This window comes from Miniopterus schreibersii, assembly GCF_964146895.1.
Source record: "Miniopterus schreibersii genome assembly, chromosome: 17".
NCBI lineage: Eukaryota > Metazoa > Chordata > Mammalia > Chiroptera > Miniopteridae > Miniopterus > Miniopterus schreibersii.
The window spans coordinates 43,191,063-43,215,132 of NC_138117.1; the positions used below are offsets into that span (position 1 = coordinate 43,191,063).

General features: G+C 56.8%; 1 protein-coding gene across 1 annotated transcript; it reads right to left on the minus strand.

Annotated features, from left to right (window-relative positions):
• Positions 1-1,016: 1,016 nt before the first annotated feature.
• LOC308547132 (maestro heat-like repeat family member 5) lies at positions 1,017-23,975 on the minus strand (the record flags this gene model as incomplete). Its single annotated transcript, XM_081116915.1, has 26 exons — positions 1,017-1,117; positions 1,261-1,335; positions 1,481-1,583; positions 5,229-5,351; positions 5,894-6,049; positions 7,128-7,421; positions 7,925-8,068; positions 8,300-8,411; positions 8,617-8,754; positions 9,097-9,281; positions 9,581-9,725; positions 10,698-10,852; positions 11,496-11,645; positions 12,964-13,093; positions 13,213-13,355; positions 16,104-16,208; positions 16,830-16,925; positions 18,091-18,226; positions 18,793-18,869; positions 18,991-19,113; positions 19,257-19,406; positions 19,945-20,073; positions 20,429-20,545; positions 21,266-21,352; positions 22,270-22,418; positions 23,894-23,975. 26 exons carry the CDS (start codon positions 23,973-23,975, stop codon positions 1,017-1,019), a joined length of 3,405 nt encoding a protein of 1,134 aa, XP_080973041.1.
• Between the last annotated feature and the right edge of the window lie 95 nt (positions 23,976-24,070).

Genomic DNA, 24,070 nt, shown 5'->3' on the forward strand with positions numbered 1-24,070 from the left:
CCAGCCTGACCCCCCGCACCCCCACCCTTCCAGCTAGCCCTCCCCTCATCTGTCCTCTTGGACCCCTAGGCATCAGGCCTCTTGCCTTCATTCAAATGGCACCTTCTGCCCAGCCAGGCTTGTAGCTCTGCCCATCCTGACCCACACCCAGTGATGCCCATCAGGCTGGGCTCCAGCATATCCTTCTCCTGGCTGGAGGCAAAAGTCAGGTGACTTCTGGGCCTCTGACATGGCCCATCACACATGCCCTGGATAGCTGTGTGGGTGCACCTCACTTCTTAGTCTGAGAGGCCAGTGGTCCTTGTGAGGGCGAGAACGGCGCCAGGGCCTCACCATCAGCCTCCACTTGGTTCATGTGTACAGTGATTACCACATGCCCCAACATTCCTCGTGGCCACAAATGCCATCCCCTTTACAGCCACAGGGAGCAAGGGGGCTGAGGGCCCTCGGCAGGAAAGGCCCCGGGCACTGCACAGCTGGGCATCCTAGAGGAGAGGAGACATCAGGGCGGGGGGCAGAGGAAGGCAAGGACAGATCCCCGAGGGACTCAGGGCCATGTTCCAGATTTGAATATGATCTGAGGATGGGACAGGGTGGGCTGGGATAGAAAGCTCTGCTCGGGCTCTGGGCTAGGGGGTAGAGAAGGGAGGGCACAGGAGGGGAGGCTGGGGGCCCGGGACTAGGGCAGGCACATGGGAGGTTCTAGATGCTGGGGAGGAGGGATTGCAAGATCTGGTAAGGCCAGGGAGAGGGGGAAGGGCATCAAGGTCCTACAAGGCTCTGGGCTGCAGCCAGCGGGTGAGTTTTTGGCTCATGCTGGCTTTAGGAGATACCCTTCAGGTCCGCGACTGGTTAGAGTCTGTGTCAGGAGGGAAGGCCTCCCAGGCTTCCCATGGAGGGGACAGCAGGAGGGCTCAGGGCAGGGAGACCCCAGAGAGCTAGGGGAACTCTTTCGTGTTTAATAGAGAGAGAATTATACAATATAACACAACATCTAGCACAGGTGGGAGCCAGACTCACTGGCTCACATACTGGGACAGTTCAATGACATCATTCAAGAAGTTCTGGTAGAATTTTCGGCTGACAGAGTCCTGCTCTTGCTTGAGGATCTCAAAATCTGTAACGGATATCAAGGGTCTGAATGCACCGCCACTCCAGCCAGGGCTTGGGCAGGGGGTGGGGACAAGGGGGGGGCCGGGGCAGGGCAGCCCATGTAGGTGCAAGAAGAACCCAGGCCAGACAGGCCAGACTTGCGCTCACGTTTCCTGAAGAGTTTCAAGTCGCCCTTCTTCAGGTAGAAGCAGAGGTTGGTGAAGTAGTCCTGCAGAATGCCCCCTGCACAGGAGGCGGTGGGAGGTGACAGGAGACCGGAGCCTGGCTGATGGAACCCATGGGCCACCCTGAAGGCCAGCCCACTGGGGAGTGGGTGGGGCCTGATGGGCACCTTGGGTGGGAGCAAGTCTGCTGAGGAGGCACCTACCAATGAACTTCATGGCCGTTCGCTTCAGGTTCTTGTGGGGGCTCCTCAGGTAGATGGAGGCCTGCAGGAGAAACTGGTGGCACCTGCTAAAGTTGCTCTCCACCTGGGGAGGGGGAGACGCAGTCAGTGGCCAGCCTGGAGCCCCCATAGTTCCTGGCCTCTGTGACCCAGCTCTGCCTGAGGCCCCCACTGCAGCCCAGCAGTCCCAAGGCCTGAAAGGAGGAAAGCCATGACAGGGGTCTAGGTCCAAGGCCTGGGAGCTGGGGTTCTGGCAGGGGTGAGGTAGGGAGAACTCTGCAGAACTGGTCCTTTCTTCTGCCCCATCCTGGGTGGGGGCCTGGGCGAAGGGATCCAGGACCTTTCATATGTCACCCTCACCCCCATATACACACACACACATACACTGTCCCAAATGTCCTCCAGGAAGCTGCCTCTGCCCCTCCCCCACACAGCTGGTTCCCATTCCACCCACAGTTTCAGCTACAGGTCCAGAGCCACCAGGATGCAGGGAAGGTCCCTGGGCTCTCAGCATGCAGGACTGGACCACCACTGCCCGCCTTGCTCACTGTCCTGGGTGCGTATCCGCAGCAACGGGGAACCTGTGACTACCATTTCTAAGAGGGGAGAGCCAATCCAGGAGAGGGACAGCCTCGAGGCCTGGATAAAGCTGCACTACGGAGGGGAACAGGGGTATGGAGGGGCGGGCCGGCTGCCTCACTTGAACTGCTGGGGTAAGCTTTCCTATGACTGTGTCCTCTAATCAGTTTATTTCACTGTCCACACCTGTTTGAACTGGCTCGTCTGCCACTTGCAATTGCAGTGGGGAAGGAAGAACCAGAGGAGAGGGAAGGAAACAGGAACAGAAACGCTCAGGCATCCTTCTCCGCCTGGCGGCACCAAGGCCCATCTTATTCACAGCCCGGGAGGCTCCCGCAGCTAAATTTAGGGTTTTAATTAAGCGTTCAGAGGTGTTTCAATAAGCTTGGAAGTGATATGTAAATAAATGCCCAGGGAAATTTACTTTGTTAAATCCATGAATTGCCTTAGTAATGGGCAAATGTGATGTTAGTAATGTTGACTATTTAATGTTTTACTAGGTGGACTGTTTAATAAACTAACAAGATTAATAAACTGGATATTAAATAAAGTGGTAGAAGAGGTACCTCTCCATGCACAGAAATATTCTGAGATGAAAGTATCGATTTACAACACCGTTTTTAAAGTCTTTACCTGAACTAGCCAAGGGGAGATCACCGAAGGCAGACATGCATAGGATGAGACCAGACCCAAGCATGTGAGCTGATGTGCTGGCCAGCTCCCCAAGTTGAGGTAAGTGTCCACTTTGGCCGCCCAAAGGACCACTGTCAGGAAGAAGGTCAACCCCTCAGGCCCAGGAAGGCAGAGGTGGAAGGAGGGACCTCAAGAACCTGGACTGGAAAGACGCCAAGAGCAGGCAGAGAGAGGCCACAGAACAAGAGAACAGAAATGTCTCTTGAGGCACGGTGACCATGGCCCAGAGCAATGTGAGGACCTGGAGTTGAATTTACACTGCCCGAATCCTGTGCTACCTGAGAGCCAAGAAGTTAGTGTAGACAAACACAGAGAAAGCTTGTAATCCAGAATGACCAGGTAAGTGACAGGAAGCCCACCATGACCAGGCATCAGAAAACCTAACCAATAGGACCCAGGCTGGGTCCTCAGGAATTTCAGATAAGCAGCCCACCCGCTAGAGAGAACAAAGGATTTTTTTTCTCACTTACATTTGTGGATGAAGGGAATGTGTCAGAAGAGAACAAGACACTAGGGGGGACAACAAGCAGGCTTGTGAAAGACATGAGAGAGAGGAACCAGATGAAAATGATAGCCATCGATAGAAAAAGGTCAGCAGGTGTTTTAAGAGCAAATTAGAGCCCTGGCTGGTGTTGCTCAGTGGTTAGAGCGCTAGCCCACACACCAAAGGGTTGAGGGTTCAATTCCCAGTCACGTTGAGTGCGGGAGGCAACCAGTGGATGTCCCTCCCCCTCCCTCCCTCTCTTCCACTCTCTCTGAAAAGCACCCAGACCCTGTAGGGTAAGTAGCCAGCCCCAGGAGGTGGGCAGCAGCTTTCCCCTGGACCCCCAGGATAGTTTTTCAATGGGATCTCCTGCAACACCTCCCTGTGAGCCACTCTTCCTGGCATCTCAGGGAGGAGCTCATTTCCAGCAATTTCTGCTCCCCACAGACTACTCTGCTGCTGAGCGAGTCAGGGCCCTGCCCTCTCAAGGCCTGCTGTCGCCCGGGGAGAGGGGTTCTGGGCACTGCTCAACCCTCAGGTGGTGGCTACTATAAATCCAGGACAGTACGTCCCATCTCACTTGTTGTTGTAGCATGTACACGTGTCATTCCTGTTGTTCCTGTGACCTCCAGAGTTCTCTCTACTTCCTGTTGGCCTATCCCTGCTCCCTCCGATCCCGCTGCAGTGACTTCTTCACAGTAACCCCTCCCCGCTCAAGTCACTATCTGTCTGTCTCCTGGTAGATCCTGACAACACACTGCACAGTCACAGCGTGTGCACAGTCAGTTCCAGATGAAGCACTGTCATCAACTCCAGTGGCAGCTGGATTCCCTGCAGTGCCACCAGTGCACGGGTCACCAGCATTCCACTTCCATGGGCAGAGTGCTCAAAAGAATTGACCCCCTGTCCCACCTCTGCAGGTACTGCTCCTAGGAAGGCGTTTCTTCATCAGACCCGAAAGCACAAACCAGGGGAAAGTAATACATTTGGCTACATTAAAATCCAAAGCTTCTTCACAGCCAAAGACCCCATTAGCAAAGTAAAAGGACAAGTCACAAATGGGGCAAAAATAACTCAATACAAAAAACTGGCCAAGGACCCACATGCAGAGCGCAAATGGAGCTCTTAATCCATATACAGTTTTAGGCTGATGCCAAGTACCCAAGCACCCCCGGGAGAGTCTGAGAAGGTGCCCTGGCTGGCTGGCTCCTGACCCCCAGGAAGGTGGGTCCCATGAGATCAGCTCTCAGGGTTCCTGAGAAGCTAGCCTCTCTCTCCCTGGGCACCTGTGCCCCCTCCACCTTTGAGAACACCCTCCCTACCTCTCAAGGAACGTCTGCAGCCTCCCAGCCTCAGCAGGGGTCCCCAAGCCCTCAGAACCCCCACTGAGATCTGTATGAACCAGGTGTGCTGGCCAAGTCCCCAGCAGTCCCCAAGAGCTCTGACGGAAGGGTAGAGGGTCAGCTTGCTTTTCCACTCAGGGATGAAATCAATTGGCTGCCAGAAAACAGAGCTGTGGTGTGTCTTACTCTCCCCATACTGTTCACTCCACCTCCACACACATCCCGTCATCAGGGATGAGAGCCCACGACTCTGTGGGGTTGAGGTTCGACCACTTGGGGTTCCGGGAACTTAAGGGCCTTCCCCATGTCTGCATTGGGACATCAGTGGGCACCCAGCCTCCCCAGACAAGCCCAGTCGCCAAGTGGGACTCCCCATCCAAGATGCACAGTGGGGGTGATCTCCGACGTGGTCCACCTGGGAGTCCTGAGCCCATTGCTGAGGGATCATCCTCCCAGAGGCACGGAGCAGGGCCCAAGCTGACATCACCAAGGAGGCCTGCATTGCTCCACCCCCATCTGGGCTTCCCTCCCCAGCGTGGGGGTGAGCTGATAACCAGAGGACCCTTACTGCACACAGCCCATCTCCACCTTTGCAGCACCCCTGCCCTTCTGGGAGGGCTCAGCCTCATACCATGCACATAAAAATGTCGTTTTCGGCACTCAGGCCATGGCCCCATGCCAACTTGCTGAACAGCTGCTTCCGAAACTCCCACTTGAGCAAGATGGCGCAGCGCAGGAAGGTGAACTTGGTCTTCTGTGGGTGCCCAGAGAGGTAGGTCACCCTCCCCATTGCCACTGCCCCCCTGTAAAGCTTCCCTCAAGAGGAGCACCTGGAAGGGGTATCCCAGCAGGTAACAGGCGCCTCACAAACACATGGCCCAGGAGGCCTGGGGGCCTGGGAAGTGGCTGGTAGCAACAGGGCCGCCCATAAATCTTTGCAGGAATTGAACAGCGCCTCTCCCTGGGGTGGGGACCCTGCAGCAGAGCATGGTGTGCACCCCAGCCCTGAATGCCAGGCTCCTGAGGCTGATTTTATATGTGTAGTGGGGAGATTCACGGAGTCCTGGATGGGTAGAGGAGAAGCTGGAGGCAGGTGGAGCCAAGGAAACTGCCACCCTGGATAGGTCCTCTCCCATTCTCCACCTGCACAGTTGGTTGCCTGCAAGGTCAGGCAACTCGGGTTCTCCAGGATGACAGCCTCACCCTGGTCTCCACTTACTGAGGCTGAGTTCTTCAGAGCTGCCTGCCCATGCCCCAGGCCACCCCAGGACTGTCTGGAGGATGCTGTCCACTCACCATGACCACTTCGGGACAGGAGTCGGTCAGGTGGAAGAGCAACGGCACCAGGGACTGGAAGGCATGGTTCTTGAGCGCCTGCTGATACTTCCTGCCACCGCTGTAGATGACATCTCCGTACAGGAGGATGGCTCCTCCGCGCACATCTTCCTGCTCCTGCAGAAGACAGACAGGCCTCCCCTCAGCCAAGTCGCAAACTGGAGCCCTCAGCCCCAAAACAGCCCCACCGGCACTGGCCACACGCCCTGCCAGCCACCACCTCGTCTCTCCCCTTCCTTTCTGGCCCAGTGACCTGCAGTGGCCAGTACTCGCCCTCACATCCACCCCTGTTCATCTCAGGGCCAACAGATTTCACCCCTCTATCCCATGGACCCTGCTGCCCAGGTCACCCCCCAGCACCTGACACCACAGCCAGTCACACCAGCCGGGCTGCCTTTTCTCCTGGTTGTCCCTGCTCCCCTCACCAACCCCTCCAATGGCTGTGGCCTTCCCCAGGATGGGCCCCTTCTCCCTGGCTTCTCTCCTCTGCAGTTTCTCTGGGGGCCTCAGGCTGACAGCAGCCTCGCCGCCGCTTCGGGGCAAGCCAGCATGGGGGTTAGAGCACAGACCCTGGTGCCTGATCCGTCACTTGCTAGCTCTGTGATCCTGGGCAAGGCTCCCTCAGTGTGTGGCTCAGTGTCACCTTTTGTAAAAAGGGGCCACCAGCAGTGTCTGTCCTTGGGCTGTGGTGAAGACTGTGTGTGGCTGTCCTACTACTCCGGGCCCCACCTGCTCAGCCTTGTGGATAGACAGCCTTGGGGACAGCAGCACCGCGGGTCTCCAGGACCCTTTCGTGAAGGGCAGCGCCATCTGCCCCCCACCAGGACGCACCTCGCTCTTCCTCACCTCCAGGAATGGCAGCATCAGTCCCCCATCTGCCACCCCAAATGAGGTCCCCTCCCCTCCGCACAGTGAGCCAGCGATCCCTGAGGTCCATCTCGAAGCCTGCCTGCCTGCGTGGTTTAAGCCTCTCCACGCTGACCTCACCTGATTTGCTCAGAGCCCCTGAAATCATTTATCCAGCCTCTGACTTGCCACCATCCCCCCACCGTCCACGTAGCTTCCCAAACGTCTTTCTAAAGGCACGGCTGCCCCCTCGCCGGCCCACGGCCTCCGCGAGGGGCGCCCGCGGCTCGGGAATGGCTTGCTCCCGCCTGGGCCCTCGCGGAGCCTCCCTTCCCGCGCGGGTTCCCACCGACGCCTTTTGCCCGGAGACTTTGCCCACAATCCCGGGGGGGGGGGGGGGGCAGATCTGGCTGCTCTGATTGGCTGGCTGGGGCGAGCTGCTGCGCAGGCGCGCGGGTCTCACGGCCTCGAACAGCAGCCGCAGGTGCTGGGCGATCCCGAGGCTGGAGGCGCCGCCTCGCGGGCCCAGGCGGTGCAGGATGTCGCCCGCGACCTCCATCAGGCCCAGGAGGGGCTCGGGCTCGGGCTCGGGCTGCAGGAAGCTGTCCAGGAGCGCGGCCAGCCGGCTCCGCAGCAGGGCCACCTGCGGGGAGACGCGCCCGCCTGGCCTGCTCGCCCTTCCTCCTAGTGCCTCCCCACGCCCGCCAGCACCTCTTCCTCTGGCCGAGGCTCCCGCGCCCGCCCGCCGCCTCCCCTTCATGCTCAACAGGAGGCGTCGGCCCAGCCCTCGGGCAGCATCGTGGGGCAGAACATACAGTGGGAGGCCCGGGGGCAGGGAAGAAAGGACGCCCCATCCAGAGAGTTCTGAGTCTTTCCTGTACTGGGTGGAGCGTGAACGACGCAGGTAAGGGATTCCTACCTGGAAAGGAGGCCAAAGTCGGTGACCTCAGAGCTCCCGCCCACTCAAATTCTAGGATCTCCAGCCCTGTGCAGTGCAGCAGGGTCCCCCAAACACTTCAACCCTCTCCTGCCCCCAGCCTGACTTCCCCATCCACCCCTTCCAACCCCACCTGTCATGGAGGCTTTTTTCAAATGCCTCCTTTCAGAAACCTTCCCGGGAAGGGAGTGGGCATCTCCTCCTCTCACCTTCTTAGGCTGCATCAGGACACTGCTGAGCCCTGTCAGGCTCGCGGCCCGCACCAGCTTGTTGGGGTTGTTCAGGCCCAGGCTCAGTAAGTTGTCCATGGTTTTCCGAGACATGTACTGGGTGAGCTCTTGACTGTTGAGAAACTGAGTAGGGTCGGTACAATCAGCCCACAAGTTAATTACAGCTGCCAGGGCAAGTCAGCCTACAGCACAGCATGAGGTGGTGGGGTGAGATGTAAGAGGACCTTTCAGTAGGTCTGACGTGGAAGGCATGGCTAGGCTGCCTCTATGTTGGAGGGTAGGAATGGAAGTCCAGTTCTCTGGCCTTCTTCCTATGGGCCAGAGGGCACTGTGAGGAGCAGAGGGAGGGCTGACCTCTGTGATGAGGAGGATGGCCACGATGTTGTCTCGTTCCTCAGAGCTCTTCAGGGAGATGACCGCCTGTCCCAAAACAGCCTTGACCTCACAGTCATAGTGGGCCATGGCCCTGTCAGATGGAAGAGACCAACACAGGAGCCCTGAGGGCTCTGTCCTTGGCCAGGGGGACCCTCCTCTCCCCACAGACCTTGCTCACTCAGGGAGATGGCCCAGGCAACTGAGTCTGAAGTGCAGAGTCCCAATTGTGGGGTGTAGGAGGGGACCCCATCAGGGGTGCAGTCTGGGGCAAAGCCCCTCCCAGACTTAGTGCTTACCTGGCCAACAGGGTCACCCCCTCTGTGTAGGTTTCCAGGTGCTCAAAGAGCTCCCAGCCTCTCAGCAGCTTGAGGTAGGCAAACACCTCCCAGTGGTTGGTGGTCCAGAAGAGACCCTTCAGGGCCTCTAGGCATGTGCTAGGGGCAAGTGGGGGTGTTTGAGCTCAGTTCTCCACCTGGAGCATAGGGTGGCACCAGCTTCCTCAACCTGCCCTCTCACATCTGGGCCTGGCAAGCTTTCACGTTCTAAGCTCCCCCTCTCTCAGGATCTTCACTCCTGACAGTTGTAGACGGCTCTGCCCCCTGCTCCCCACTCTGGACTGCAAGCCCCTAGAGTTCATTCCTTTCTGGGTTCCCAGCACTTAGCCCAGGGCCTGGTGCCCACCAGGCATTCTGTGTATGTGTGGGAGGAACCAGAGAGTGAGGGTGGGCTGGAGTCCTGAGAGGGGGCTGGGCGCCGAGGCCCTTCACACATCTCACCTGCAGGGGCCAAGGGGCTTCATCTCCAGGATGTCCTCCTGGGAGTCTATGATGTCCTCAACCACACCCAGCTCAAACAGGTAGTGCAGCTGTGTGAGCAGGCCCAGGAGAATCCCCGCAAAGGCCCAGTGCACTATGGCCTTATACTCTTGGATGTAGAGGAGTTCGTAAATAGTGCCCAGGGCCTGCAGGGGGAGACAGAGCAGGGCCCTGGCAGGGCACGAGCCTTGGTCCCCTCATGGGGCCTGGCACCAGTGAGGAGAGGAGCTGGGAGCAGCAGCCACAGTGCTGTCCTGTCCCCAGACCCCGCTACCTACAGCTGGCTGGGCTGGGAGAGTCCCAGTGGCTCTGCTCCCACCCTGGGACTCAGCATCAAGAGACCTTGGCTACTTATGAGACCCTCAGCCGGGTTACCCTGGCCTCCCACAGGGCCCTTGGGTGAGGAGGCGGTTGCAGCAGTGCAGGCACAGATGGGGCCTCTCACCAGCATGGAAACAAGCTCTGCCTGCTCCGACAGCCTGACCAGCAGCTGGGGCGGCCGCAGCTTCAGCTTTATGTAGAGCAGGGTAACGACCTTGCGGGCCAGCTGGTTGTTGGTGGCCAGGGCCTTCCACAGGGGTGCCACCTGCCTGGAGAGGCAGGGAGTCCATTCCCCCAGCCGGCTGCCACACTGGGCAGAGTGGCCAGCGGGACACTACCCCAGGTAAGCAGGATGTTAAAGGGAAGTGGCCAGGCCCCTCAGGCATGGTGAGTCCTCCATCTGGGGGTCTAGGAAGCTGACCAGCTGGGCTGGGCCCCTCATCAAAGCTCTGAGTGCAGGCTAGCTTCCCCAGACGTGAGCCTCACTCCCTCTCACACCCCCTCACCATGCGACCCCGACTTGAGCAAATCCATCCTTTACATGCTGTCTCTTCACTCCAAAAGTGGACTTGGACCCCAGCAGAGCTCACCCCTCAGGCAGCCTGAGAGGCGCTCCTGGGTCTGCAAACCTGAGAACACCCTGTGGTGCAAGACAGCCGGTGCCCCCTGAGACGCTTCCAGAGGCACCGAGGTCCCCACGCCTCCTAACCTTAATAGTATACACACACCACTTGGGACTGGTTAGGATGCGCTTCTGACTCAGCAGGGCTGGCCAGCCAAGACCACGTTTCTAGCCTGCTCCATGCTGTTGCTGGTCCTCAGTCCATAGACCGTGCAGCTTGGAAACCCACCAGCACAGAGGGGCAGCTGGGACCATATGTGCTTGGGGCCCGGGGTAGCTGGTGGGGGCTGTTTGGGGGCCGGCTAGTATCCTCATGTCACCCAGCTAACATCTGGCCCCTCTGCAGGTTGGTGTCTGGGGCTCCCTGAGTCTGAGGGACACTTCCATGCTGCTGGAGTCTCCCCCTCAGCCCTCTCAGCCCCCATGGCCCCCTTGGCCCCGGACACCTTCGGGGACCTCTGGTTGTGGAGTCTAGGAAAGGGGGTATTGTCAGGCTGAAGCTGTGTGCACGTCCGTCTTTCCAGCAAGAGTCTGTCCAGGCAGCGACCATGGACTTGGAGAGCGGACCATGGATGGTGGCCAGGTGTTTGCCTTTGAGTCCTGCATGCAGGTGACCTACCTCTCTGAGGGGTGGCACAGGGACAGCATCACGTCGACTGTCTCCTGCGTGTGCTGGGTCCCCAGCACGGTCACGGCCTTCATCACAGTCTGTAGGGTATTCTTGAAGATGATGCCAGGCATCTCCCAGAACAAGCCCTGCAGGACCTCGGCCACCTACCCAGGGAGGGGCGGCAGGAAAGGGCCTCAGAGCAGCCCCTCCAGCTGCGTGTGGGCCTCTGTACAGCTGGCCCTGTGCGATCTCCACAGCATGTGCAGGGCCCGATGGGCATGGTGGGTGGGAGCAGCTTGTATCTCACAGCTGCTGAAATGGGAATCAACCTCAACGGGCCAGGGATATTGACAGGACCTGGCAGCCCCTGGGGAACATTAATGTCCTGTGGGCCTGGGACTAGGTTGGCCAAGCCAGGCTGAGGAAAGTGAAATCCCAGGTGGGGCCAATTTCTCTCTCCTTCTGAACAAGACTGAGAGTGAGGAGGGCCCAGGGACCCTGCGGTCCAGCGGGACAGGAGGGTGGAACAGAGCCCCTGAGGCATCTCTGAGGCTTGGCCCTGCTGGCAGGTAGGGCATCTGCTGCCAATGGTCAGGAGCAGGACTTACTGCTTCCCGGATTCAGGGGGGTCTCCAGAAAGAGGCGGGGTACGTTCCCACATACACATGGGCAGCCCTGGACGTGTGGCAATCCTGCTCCCCGAGACCCCATGCCTTCCATAACAGGTCCAGTACCTGCAGGGTCCCACCACGGCACTTGGCCAGAGGGGAGGGGGATGCCTGCCAGGCCTTGGCGCCCAGTACCCACCTGCTCTGGCTTGATGCTGTGGTCCTCGAAGACCATCAGGAGGAGGTGAGAGGCCAGTTCACAGTACAGGTGGTTATGGTTACAGAGCCCATGCAGGAGCGTGAGGATGAGCTTCGTGTGCTGGGCCACGGTCAGGTTCTCATCCAAGGCCTGTGCCAAAAGGCCTGGGCTGAGCGGCCAGCAGGAGACTCTCCCTGGTCAGCAGCCATCCAGGCTCTCCTGCATGTGGGCTTGGAGACAGGACTGGAGGCTCTGCTCTAACCCAGCGGTAGGACAAATACCAGGTCACAGCCTTGCAGGGACCCCTACCCCCAACAGGCTGTTGGTGCCCTGCCTAGCTTGCCTCAGCAGGCCACGGACCACTGCCTGGGGGCTACAGGTGTAGCTACTACAGACTCAGCTGCCCCTTCTCTGGAGTATTGCTCTGGGGATGATGGGAGCAAGCAGCTTTGCCCAAGTCCAGCATCTTCTGCCCCCAGCCTGCAGTGCACAGCCAGTGACTGACTCGGGCTACAAAAGCCCAGCCCCGACCTCACGGTGGGACCAACTCCCAGGGGTGCCGTTCATGCCACAGCACACCCCATGGTCAGACTCAGCCCATGCCCTACTCAGCTCCTCCTGCCCTGTCCTGCTTCCCTCACTCCCTCCTCCTGAGAACACGTCCTTGTCCTTGGTCAACTGTACTGGAGCTCTTGTCCCAGGTTCTGTTTCTGGGGGTGCCACCTAAGACAACAGGCTTGTAAAACCAGGCTCCCTGGGAAGTACTCCCAGGGGACGTCTATCTGCTCTGAGGGGTCGCCGTTCCTATCACACCCTGTCCTGAGCACGGGGCTGGATGTCAGTCTCAGGGACCTCCTGAGGAAACTGAGGCACAAATAGGTTGACTGACCTATCCAATGGGGAAACTGAGGCACAAATAGGTTGACTGACCTATCCAAGGCCACTCGGTCAGTTAGGCACAGAGCTTAGACTCAAACCCAAACCCTCAACTCCTACTGCAACGTGAAGGGAGGGCTGAGCCTGAGAAGAGCATGCATGCATGGGGAAGGTGGGCAGAGGAATGGGAGGCCAGCTACTCTGCGTGCCTGGGACTGACGGGAAGTGCTACCATCAAGACAGTCCTGACGAACCAAGACAAGTTGTCACTTAGTGAAGAACTACAAAGGAGAGGCCCGAAAGGGAGAGGGTGCTGAGAAAGGAATCTGCAGTTTCCAGTGGACCCAGTCACACCTCCAAGTTGGAGGTGGGTGAGGCAGGGACAGGGTTGTAAGGGGAGAGAGACTTTCCCTGGAAAGAGTGTCAGGGTCTTAGCTATACCTAACTTGCTCCCTTGCCCAGGTCATGTGAGGCCTCCATTGGCCCTGGCCATAAAATGGGCAGGGGAGGTGAGTGGATCAGATAGATCCCACGCTTTTGAAGTTACGGGGCTTTGTGGGAGCAACCAGCCCCAAGCTCTTATAGGCCCTACCTGCACCAAATGGTAGAATTTCGTATCTGATTCTCTGTGGGCCCTCTCTTCAAAATTCTTCATTTTATTCAGATATATGAACTCCATCATGCTCCCTGTGTGGGACACTTGGTCAGGAGGCCTGTGGAGCCTGGGAAGGGGCACCCCCACTACAGACCACAGTGAGGCCCTGAGAAGCCAGGAGCCTGGCCCGCTCCCAGGGAAGAGTGGGGCACGGGCCTCTGCCGGCCGCCCACCCAGCCTGCTCACAGCTCACCCTTCCGCTGGGTGAGAAGCTGCAGGAGGAGGCAGACACACTGGCGGGAGCGGCTCCTGGTGCCCTCATCCTCGTCCTGCCACAGCAGCATCAGCAGGCCCAGCTGATGGCCCAGCACGGAGGGTGTGGCCTCCTCCTGCGGGGGGTGGGAGCGAGCATAGCCAGGCCTGGCCTCTTGGCGCCCTTTCCACTCTCCCCCCGGTGTTTCAACTCTCTCAGTCCATTCCTGTGCTCAGGGTCCGGTGGGCAAGGCGCTGGCTCCTGTTCCAGCCCTAGAAAAGCCCTTCATCTCTCTGGGTTCATTGAAGTTCTTGGAGAAATGGGTTTATATTTTTCATCAAATCTGAAAATTTTCTGTCATTATATCTTCAACTATTTCTTTCTGTCCTAATCCTCTCACCTCGCCTTCTGGGATTCTGGTTACACCTGATAGTGCCCCATAAGACATGGAGACTTTGTTTTTCTTCTAACCTTTCTTTTTTCTCTATATGCTTCAGTTTCAAGAGGTTCTATCATCCCATCAAGTTCTTTCTTCTGCAGTGTTTGAGCTTCAGTGAAATTAATGCAGTGAATTTTTCATTTCAGATATTGTTTTGCAGTTTCTAGAATTTCCATTTGGTTTTTTTATAGTTACCTTTTATCTTTTGATACTTCATGCCTATTCTTTTATTGTATTCATATTTTCCTTTAAATTCTTGAACATATTTATAAATGCTATCTTAAAGTTTTGTCTCATTCCATCATCTTTGTCTTTTCTCCTAATCACAGGTGACTACTCCTGCTTCGTCACCACATCACATAATTTTTTACTGTATGCTGGACACTGTGAGTATTCTATTGAATTTTGTTCTGACAGGCAGTTAATTGATCCTTTGGAAGCTTGGGTTTAAGTTTTTTGTTAGGGCACATTCAGAGTATTTTTTATGGATTTTTAAAATTTTCTTTTGAGTAAATGCTGGGTATAGAACCACATGGTGCCAGGATTGGCAGGGGTTAGCTTGGTAAGAACTACTGAAAGTTGTCCCAAGAGGCCTTACCATTCCTAACTCACACCAGCAATGTGTGACATTCCTAGTGGCCCCACATTCCTATCCCCTTTTAGTCTGCTCAGTCCTTTTAATTTCAGCCTCCCAGTGGTAAGTGGTGATGCCCCAGCATGGCTTTCTCTGCATCACCTTAGGACAGATCAGGTTGGGCACATTCATTTTCATGTGCTTTGTAAAATGCTTGTTTAGCTTTTACCTATTTTAAAACTGGGTTCTTGTAGCCTGGCTGGGTGTAGCTCAGTGGCTGAGCATCCAGGAGATCACGATTCAATTCCCGGTCAGGGAACATGCCCAGGTTGAGGACTCAGTCCCCAGTGGGGGCATGCAGGAGGCAGCTGATCAATGACTCCCATCATTGATGTTTCAGCTCCCTCTCCCTTCCTCTCTTTGAAATCAATACAGGTATATTTAAAAAACAAAACAAAACTGAGTTGTTGCCCTGGCCAGTTTGGCTCAGTAGTTAGAGCATCACATGTGGACTGAAGGGTCCCAGGTTCGATTCTGACCAAGGGCACGTACCTCAGTCGCAGGCTTGGTCCTGGCCGGTGGTCCGTGGGCAAGCGGGAGGCAACCAATCGATGTGTCTCTCTCACTGAAGTCTCTCTCCCCCCCTTCCACTCTCTCTGAAAAGCAATAGAGAAAATATCCTCGGGTGCGGATTAAAAAAATAAATTAACTGGGTTGTTTATCCTTTGATTGCATTGTAGAAATTTATTTATCCTTAACACACATCTTTTGTTATCGTCTCCCATCTGCATCTCGACTCTCTTTTTTCCTTTTTATTTCAGAGAGAGGAAGGGAGAGGGGGAGAGAGAGAGAGAAACATCAATGATGAGAGTCATTGGTCGGCTGCCTCCTGCACGCCCCCCACTGGGGATCGAGCCCGCAGCCGGGCCTGTGCCCTGACCGGGACTCGAACCCTGACTTCCTGGGTCATACAGTGCTCAACTGCTGAGCCACGCTGGCCAAGTCTATGTCTCAGCTCTTGATTCCCTGAATAGTGTCTGGATGGTACAGACATTTCTAATCTTGATGAAATCTGTTATCCATATTTTATTTATATTTATTGCCTTCTACATTCTGTCTAGGAAATCTTTGCCTACCCCAAATTTGTAGAGAAATTCTGTTTTCTTCTAGAAACTTCATGGTCTTCACTTCCACGTTTAGTTCTGTGGTCCATCCTGAATGGTTTTGTTAGTGGTGAGACCGGTGAGGTTCTCCCCTTGGGCCTCTGCACATTTCAGTACTTGGTGGAAAGTGCTTCCCTTTCCCTGTTCAGTAGCTTCACTGCTTTTGCTGAAAATCAATGGACTGCCCACAGAGGGACCTAGTTTCTGACCCCTCTTCTTTTCTGTCAATCTATTTGTCCATCTTTCTTTCAATACCACATGGTCTTGGTTCCGAAAGCTTCCCCCTAAGTCCTGAAGTCTGGCAGTAGCAGTCCTTCACTGGTTCCTTTTTCAGGATGGTTTTGGTGGCTCTGGGTCTTCCACATGTGGCGCTCACCTCTGGGCCTCAGCTGAACGCCAACCACCTGGCTCCCCTCCCTTCCTCCCTTAAAGTCTTATTCACAGGCCACGTGGCCACGCGAAGCTCTCCCCAGACTACCCTGTCTGAACTGTGACCTTCCCCCCAGGACCGGGGGCTCCCCAGGTGGGGCCTGTGTCTTATCTCCAGCACTGTACATCGCCATCTAGATGCTCGGTAAATACTGACTGCAGCTGGGAGGTGTACCCCAAGTAGAAGCAGAGTGTCGTGGGGGCCTCCCTGCCCCTCCCTTTTCCTGGGCCCATGGCCTGGCCACCCTCCCACCAGCGGCGGGCTGTCGGCGGACTCACAGTGAGTCTCATGTAGTCCGCCACACACTTCAGAAACAGGAAGATGGACTGCACCACCCTCTTGCGCTCATGGCTCTTGTCTGACTTCAGCCAGGGTTCTGTGTGCTGGAAAGGAGGGAGGAGAGCCCGAGGTACTGGTCAGCCCCACGGGCCTGCTCTCACCACTGAGCTCAGATTCGGCCCTGGGTACGGCTGCTTGAACATAAGTGATGGGAGGGCTGGCTATAGCTGGTCCTGACCCACCAGATGTTTTACTCTTCCCTGCCCCGTCCATCAGCTCAGCTCCCTCGGGTGAGGCTGGGTCTGGGGCCATGTGACAGCCTCCAGAATGTGGAGACTGCCCTGGGCTTGGGGAGCTCTGCAGACAAGCAGTGCCTGGTGGATCTCTGGGTTTGCCTCAGTGGCCTTGGGACTGTGACAGCTGTGGGCCTGGGTAGAGAGGGAAGCCAGGGTATTTGAGACCATTCCTGAGACTCTTTTTGCCCTAAAGGGCACTGGAGGGTAAGGTCAGTGGGCCACCCTACTCCTTGCAGGGTCCTTGGCTCTTCTGAAACATCCAGTAGAGCCCTTTGGAGAAGAGAGAGTCCCAGGGCACTTGGGTCAGCGTATAGGGCAAGCCTGCCAACCTGGGACCCACCCTGAGCAGACCCTGGACAATCCAAAGCCAGGACTTGAGTAGGCACTCGGAGCCCTGATTCTGCATCCCACATTGACCCCCGACCTCACCTGCAAGATGAAGCAGACCTCATCCATGCTCTTGTTCTGAGAGATGAAGGTCTGGAGGAGCAGATTAAGTGCCTGCATAGACTTCTGGTACAGCACCTACTGGGGCAGACAGCTGCCTGGTGTTGCATGGCCTGGGGTTGGCCTGCCAGTCCTGTGGCCAACACCTCATTCATCCCTTACTAGGTGCCTGGGAAACTGTCCCAGGTAAGGGCTTGGCCACTCCTCCCTGTAGGGCCCTGGGTGGCTAATGATAGCACCCCCCAGGCCCAGTGCTGGGGGCGGAGGTCAGGCTGCTTAGACACGTGTCTCTCCCGCCACCTCTGTCCCACAGGTCCCTTCTGCTGCTCATGTGCTTTGTTTGCCTTAAACACCTCCATCGAGGGTTAGTTAGTTCCATTCTTTCCTTTTCACCTTGGTTCTTCCCAGGAACATTTTTTGGCAGATGTCCCCAGATATTCAGAATTCTGGCCCAAAGCCACACACAGACCTGCTGCCCCATACTCACCATGGTGGTAGGTGGCAGACCAGCACAGCGTTTGGCACTAGGAGTCACTAAGTGACTGTTGAATAAGTAAATATGTTAATTGTGTGGTGCTGCAGATTGTGGGAGGGACCGTGAATGAGTCCCTCTGCACAAAGCTAAGTGAGGTTCGTGAGGTGCAGGAAGGTGCGAGATCAACGTAGGAAAATCAGTTGTGCTCACACACCAGCAGCAGCAGATGGGGCTTGAAACGTTTAACATTGTTGGCAACATCATAAAAAATACGAAATTCATAGGAAAGAGTCTGACAAGAGATGGGTAAAGAATGTACCCAGACAACTGGGAAGCGCTGCTGAGGGGACTAAGAAGGCCTAAGTACCTGGCCACATATGCTGAGTTCACGGATCAGGGCCCAGAGCAATAGCACATTGTCAATTATCCCCAAGTCAACCTATAGAGTCAGCGTGGTCCCAATCGAAATCCCAGGGTGCTGTTGAGTGGAAGTTGACCAGCTGACTCCACAGTTCATATGGAAACACAAAGGACCTAGAGTAGCTGACCTAATTTTGAAAGGTTGGAGGACTCATTCCACTAGGCTGGTTTAATGCAGAAGATGGGCCTCATGGGAAACCTAACACTCTAAACTAGAGGAGAACGTCTCTGTGAGCTATATCCTTTGCTCCCCTCACTCACATATGTGGCAAGGGCTTGACAAACTAGCCCAGCACCCAGAACCCACCACCCAGAAAGACAGGATGGTCCCAGGGACAGGGCAGTCACCATGACGTCTGGGTTTGACTCCAGTGGAGATAAGCATCTCTTCAGTGTCTCTGTAGGTGGGAGCTGGTACAGGCTCTGCAAGCAGGTATTCAGGATCCTGGACTTGACCATGAGCTTGAGACTGGGCCGCAGGCTGCTGGGAGAAACAGAAAAGACTCTGGACATCTTTGCACAGCCCGTGTCCTAGGAATGAAAGGCCTGGCTGAAGCAGAGTCCCGGCAGGAAGAGGCTTGCACAACTTAAAATGGGGACACTGGTCTGGATTACAAAAAGACCTTAGACTCTGGCTTGAGGTGAGGGCGGGATGCTGGTGGGGGATACAGAGCTCATTTGGGCTGGGAGGGGCCAACCCAGTTCATTCACTCACTTCTCTTGGGTTCATTGATATTTATTTGTGAGAAAACTTTAAGGATAGTTCTGGGGTCAGTGTCAGTGCTGTGAATGAGATCAGGACTCAGCCTGTGGCCAGGGTCAGGGCTCAGCCTGTGGCAACGTTAACCTTTCTTGGACAAGAAATAAAGTAAGTCTGTCCCTGTAGAATGTGGCCCCTGGTTCAGCTTGCCCAGTGCTGTTTTAGTCCCTGATGCCAGCCGCACCCCCTATGACCCTTACGCACATCCTCTCATCTCCTTACACACTGACCCTCACCCCATACTCAAAGGACCTAGCCTGTCTTCATTCCTGGACCCCGAGAGGGGTTACCTGAGTCCCGCGATGACCAGTATGGTCTTCTGCCGGAAGAGGTTGGCTAGGCAGTTGGGCTCCTTCTGAAGGGTGCACTGGGAGGGCAGAGTGGGAGCCAACATGGTGTGGAGCCTGGCCCAGCCCGCTCAGCCTCCTGTGCCCCTGGTGGTCCCTGCAAACACCTGCTGGGTGGGCAGGGCCCCTGGGGTCGCTCACCAGTAGACAATGGATCAGCTCTGGTATCTGAGTAAACTTGTAGCTCTGGGCTCTGCTCTCCCCCTTGAGAGCTTTCATGAGCATGAATGCTGCCGAAAGGAAGCTCGTCTTCAAGGTGTTGTCCTGTCCATGCACAGATGGACAAATGGACACAGTCAGCAGGAGCAGATGGATCTTCCATGACATCCTGCCACACAGCCCAGAGCCCACCCCAGCACAGGCAGTGCCCATGCATAGACACGTCTACTCCTCGGGGAAGGGCTCACGTAGCTGCTGCACGAGTAGTAATACACCATCCTGGAGGCGATGTTGTCCACCCAGGGCAGGATCTGCTCCCGAGCGTGCACGGCCATCTGCCCGTAGCAGAGCAGGGAGGTGCTGCTGACCCATTTCCAGTGCATGTTGGGGTCCGGCTGCTGTGGGCAAGAGGGTGGCGAGGAGCAGAGCGTGTCAGCCCTTCGCTTAGTCCCAGGCTGTGGTCCTAGGCCCAATGCCAGCCCCTCCTCCAGAAAGCCCTCTCCTCCCAACCCCCAGCCCTCTAGCTGACCGCTGCTTCTCCAGGCAGCACCCTCCTCTAAGCATCTGCAGCTTATCTGCTCTTCCCAGCAAGGGGCCTGGGATGGGCTGGCTGGCAAAACGGAGCCACTCAACATATCCCAGGTGTACAGGTAGGGAAACTGGGGCCCAGGCCACATACATGGTTCAAGGACAAGGCAGGCCCTATGGCCTGGACCATTAGCCCAGCTGGAGGCTCTGGCCCATAGGCTTGGGGCCTTGGGGACAAGGCCCACGTCTTCATGGCCAAGGCAAGAACAGAGAAGGTATGAGTCCCACACTCCAGCCCCTCGAGGAGGGGGGTTGGACAAGGACTACCCTGTTTCCAATGAGCAAACTGAGGCTAAGAGCAGGCAAGTCACACTCTCCAGGTCTCCAGCCCCTCCTGTCCCCGCTCACCTGTTCTACCTGGCTGTCTGGGGCTGTGTGGGAGGACCTCAGGAACCTGGTGCGGCCCAAGTGCTCCAGCATGGTCCACACCACCTCCATGTGCAAAGCGGCCGTGATGCCGATAGCTAGCGCAATGCCCTGCGGGCCAGAGGACCCCTGAGCATCTGGAGCAGCAATGCCCCAGGTGGCCAGCTCTCTCTTGCCCACCCCACCTGAGGACCCTGCAGAAGCAGGCAGGGGAGCCCACCATGCCCTGAAAAGCAGTCACCCAGGGGCTGCCAGGCAGGATGGAGCTGGGACACTGCACAGGCAGGTCCCCAGGTCACTGTAGGTCAGCACCAGCCCCAGTTTATGGACAAAGTGCAGGGGTGCTGAGAGAGTTGCAGTTATAGCTCAAAGGGTGGGAGGTCCATGGGCCAACAAACAGAGTATGGCTGCTTTCTGAGGGGCTGTGTTAGACCTAGGGGCTGGGGACCCAAGTCCACCGACCTACCGCCCGCTGGCTGGAGGACTCGTGGGACAGCTCTAGGAGGCCGGCCAGGTGCTTCTTCACGAGGTCCACGCTGGAGCACTCTCTGAGGATCAGCCCATAGAGGTGGAAGAGGAAGGTCTAGAGGGGGATGGAGCAGCTGTCCGGGCCTCAGTCTTCCTCCCCAGCCCCCAGCCCCCAGCCCCTGGGGCTGAGCCCCATCTTGCTCCTGTGGCCCCAGGCACACTCAAGCCACCCAAAGTGCTGCCTGCAGCCTGGCCTGAATGGAGCCCTCTGGCCACATCAGACTTCCCGCCCACTCCCTTCAGGCACCAGGAGGCAAGCCATGACCACATTTCACGTGGGTACAGGAGGCCAACTCAGAATATTCTAGAATTCCCCTTTATTTTCTCTTCATGAAAATGTGTAGTTTCTACACTGGGCCACACAACTCGGATGGGACACATTTCCCAAGTTGCCTTGCTGACGTCACCCTCTCATGGGTCTCCCGTGGGTGGGGCCTGCACTGCTCTCCTGGCCATTGGCCATTACCACATCCCTGGGGCCCAGCAGCTAGTGGACAGTGCTCGGGACACCTGTGCTAAGTGGGTGAACAGGGAACTGGTGCCCCCGAGGCCACTGTTCCCACTGAGCTTGGCCCATCTGATCGGGGTGAGTGTCCTGAAGCAGCCACGGTAGGAGCAGAGCCTCTTCATGGCAACGGCACTCCTCATGCCTTTCTGGCACTTTCCGTGCACACGGAGCTTCAAGTAATGTCGGTCACTTGGGGACGAGTGGCACCTGAGCAGTCACAGCCTCCCCAGGCTCTCCAGCCCCAGGCAGCCCCTCCCAGATACTGACTTTCTCCAAAGGTTGCTGGAGGTCCAGGTTCAAGGACGCCAGGAGCTCCCGGATGCCGGCATCTGACACCTCCTCCTCCAGGATGCACTGCGGGCAGACTGAGAGCATAGTGCTCAAGCCTGTGGGCTCCACCCGGCTGGCGGGTCTAAGCCAGAGTGCACAGGACAGACAGGGCCCTGCAGGGCTCACTCTAGGTGAAATTCTGGCCACACTCACCTGTGCTTGACCCTGGAGCCGCCCACCCGTAAGACAGAGGCTGAATCCCTTAACCTGTCTGGTGAACCGGTGACGACTGGCCCTGCCAGCATCTCTGAAAGCATCCCCACCCTTTTGTGCTGCTGTCCTGTTGACCTCAGGGCCTTTGCACAGGTTGTCTCCACTGACTAGACAGCTCTCCCTGTGCCTGGCTCGGCAGAGGGCCCCCAGAGCCTAGCTGTGCATTTGCTTGAAGCCTATTTCCCTGTGTAAGCACACGTGCTCTGCTGTGATTTCTCCCCCTCAGTCCTGTCTGTCAGCCTCAGACTCCCAGAGAATCTGAGGCAGGAATGTGGAGGAGAGGGGCCGATACAGCCCCTGACCCACCCAGGAGCTCAGCCGCCTTCACACTGGACAGTGGGAGGGAACAACACACAGTAAGAGGGGGGGCATTGGGGAGGAGCGGGGCTGGGTCCCCAGTGCTGGTTATAGAGCAATCACAGGAGGTCCCTCTTGGGTCCAGGCTTCCTGGGGCACAGCAGTGGGCTGGACACACCAGGTCCTCAGGAGCTCTGGAGGCCTCAAGGGAGGAGCAAGGTGTGTCTGGTTCCGTGTGGCACCAGGCCCACTCCTGGCTGATGGACACCGACAGTGGCGTCTTAGCATCAAATGTCAGGGTCTGTGTGCCCCACTGGCTCCTCCATGCACATGCTGAAGGTCAGGGATTCAGGGACTCAGAGGCTGGTGGGAGCCCCCTGTGAGTCCTGGAGCAGCAGAGAGCAGTGGGGTGAGGGTCCCCCAGGTCCCACCTGGTTTTGCTCCTGGAGGCATTGATGGACAGCCTCCAACACCAGGCTCTTCTCCATGACTGACATGGCCCTGATTTTGCCAACAAGCACTGTCTCCCAAAGCGGGCTGTCACTCAGAGGCTCGCCCATGATCGCTCCTTCTGGGAGGTCTGCAGAGTAGAGAAGCAGAGAGGCAGGGCCTGCAGCCTGTGCTGAGAGCACCGAGGGGAAGCCCTAGACCTCCCAGCTCCCAGTGCAGTTGGACCCCTAATTCACACCAGCCTGAACTGCTTTTTTTTACAAGGCATTTGCAGGGAAAGTGGTGTGAAAGTAGCCAGGAAACTGCAAATGTAGAAGGCAGACACCTCACGGGGTGCTGGAGAGCCCAGAGGCATGGTGACCAGCCAGAGCAGTGCCCCAGGACAGCTCAGAACGTAGCCCGGGAAAGACAACGGGAAACCTCAGCCCACAAGAACTCTGCCAAAGGAATTGCTAATCATTTGGGACAAAAACTCAACCTGGGTCCCTAACCTACTCCTTGCACCCAAATAAATTCCAGGTGGTTATGTCTGAATTTCCAAACAACTGGAAGCGTCCCGAGCCAACTGTGGGTTTTGCGGCCTGTGAGCCCCGGTAGGGAAGGGCTTTGTGAATGCAGCACAAGGTGGGCACCAAGCGAGATGCTGCTGAGGGCGGCAACGGGGCGGCACAGAGCCCAGCCCGGGCTCTTCATGACGGTAGCAGTGAGTACGGGTGCCACACTCTCCAACACCTTTGTGAAAATAATCAATACTCCTTTGATCAGAAAAAAAAAAAAAGACTGTGAAGCCAGTATCCCATTGTGTCCGGAGCAGCGTGGGCCCCACCCTATCGCTCCCTGCCCCTCCCTGTCCGGCCCCTTGCCTTGGGTATGTGGGTGTCTTAAAGAGGAGCCTGCCTTGTATGTCCTAGAATGTCCTACACCCGAGCCAGCGACAGCAGAGATGAGTGTCTGCTCTGGGAACCCCCAGCTGACATCCACAGCCAGGGCCACGTCACATAGTGAGTGCAAGGCCAGGCCACCTCGCTGATGACACTGACCCATTTGTTACCAGCTGGAGCCATTCATTTACTCAATCACTCGGTCAAAACTTTTAGAAGATCTACTGTGCACTGAGCACTGGGACCAAATACCACAAAACACCTGTGTTGTTAATATTCTCGAGGAGGGGCCTGCGTCCCCAGGGCAGGATGGGCAATGTGTGGTGCAGGTGGTACCCCAGGCAGCTCTGGTTCTTGAGTTCTTGGGTACAGGGATGGCTGTGACCTTCATGGTGCTGAAAGTGGGGTGTGGGAGAGCCACTGCAGCAAACCTCACCTGTCTTGTAAGGCTGCAGAGGGACAGCTCATTCTCTCCTCCCCCCCCCCCACCGGTCTCTCTCTCATTGAAGCCCTTCTGGAAGTTTCTGTCTGCCCACTGCCCCACACATACAGTATCAGGAGAAGACCGCAGAGGGGAGTTGTCCCTCTGCCCAGGCAGACTTAAGGTGTGCCTTCCTCCCACCAGAAAACAAAGGCCAGAGAGGAGGCTCATCTCAGAGCCAGGGGCCAGGGACATGCCCGCCCAGGGCGCTCCATGGGCTGTGGGGGTCCCAACGGCGCTCACCGATGTCTAGCTCTTCCTCCTCCAGCTCCTCCTCCTCGGGGTGACAAGCAGTTAGACTTCCAGTAGGGACGGTGAAAGCCATCACTGTGTTCGGCTACCATGGAGAGTGGCACCTCCTGGGACAGGGATCCAGGACAGCAGCACTCACACTGCTCAAGCACAGGCCAGACCACACCA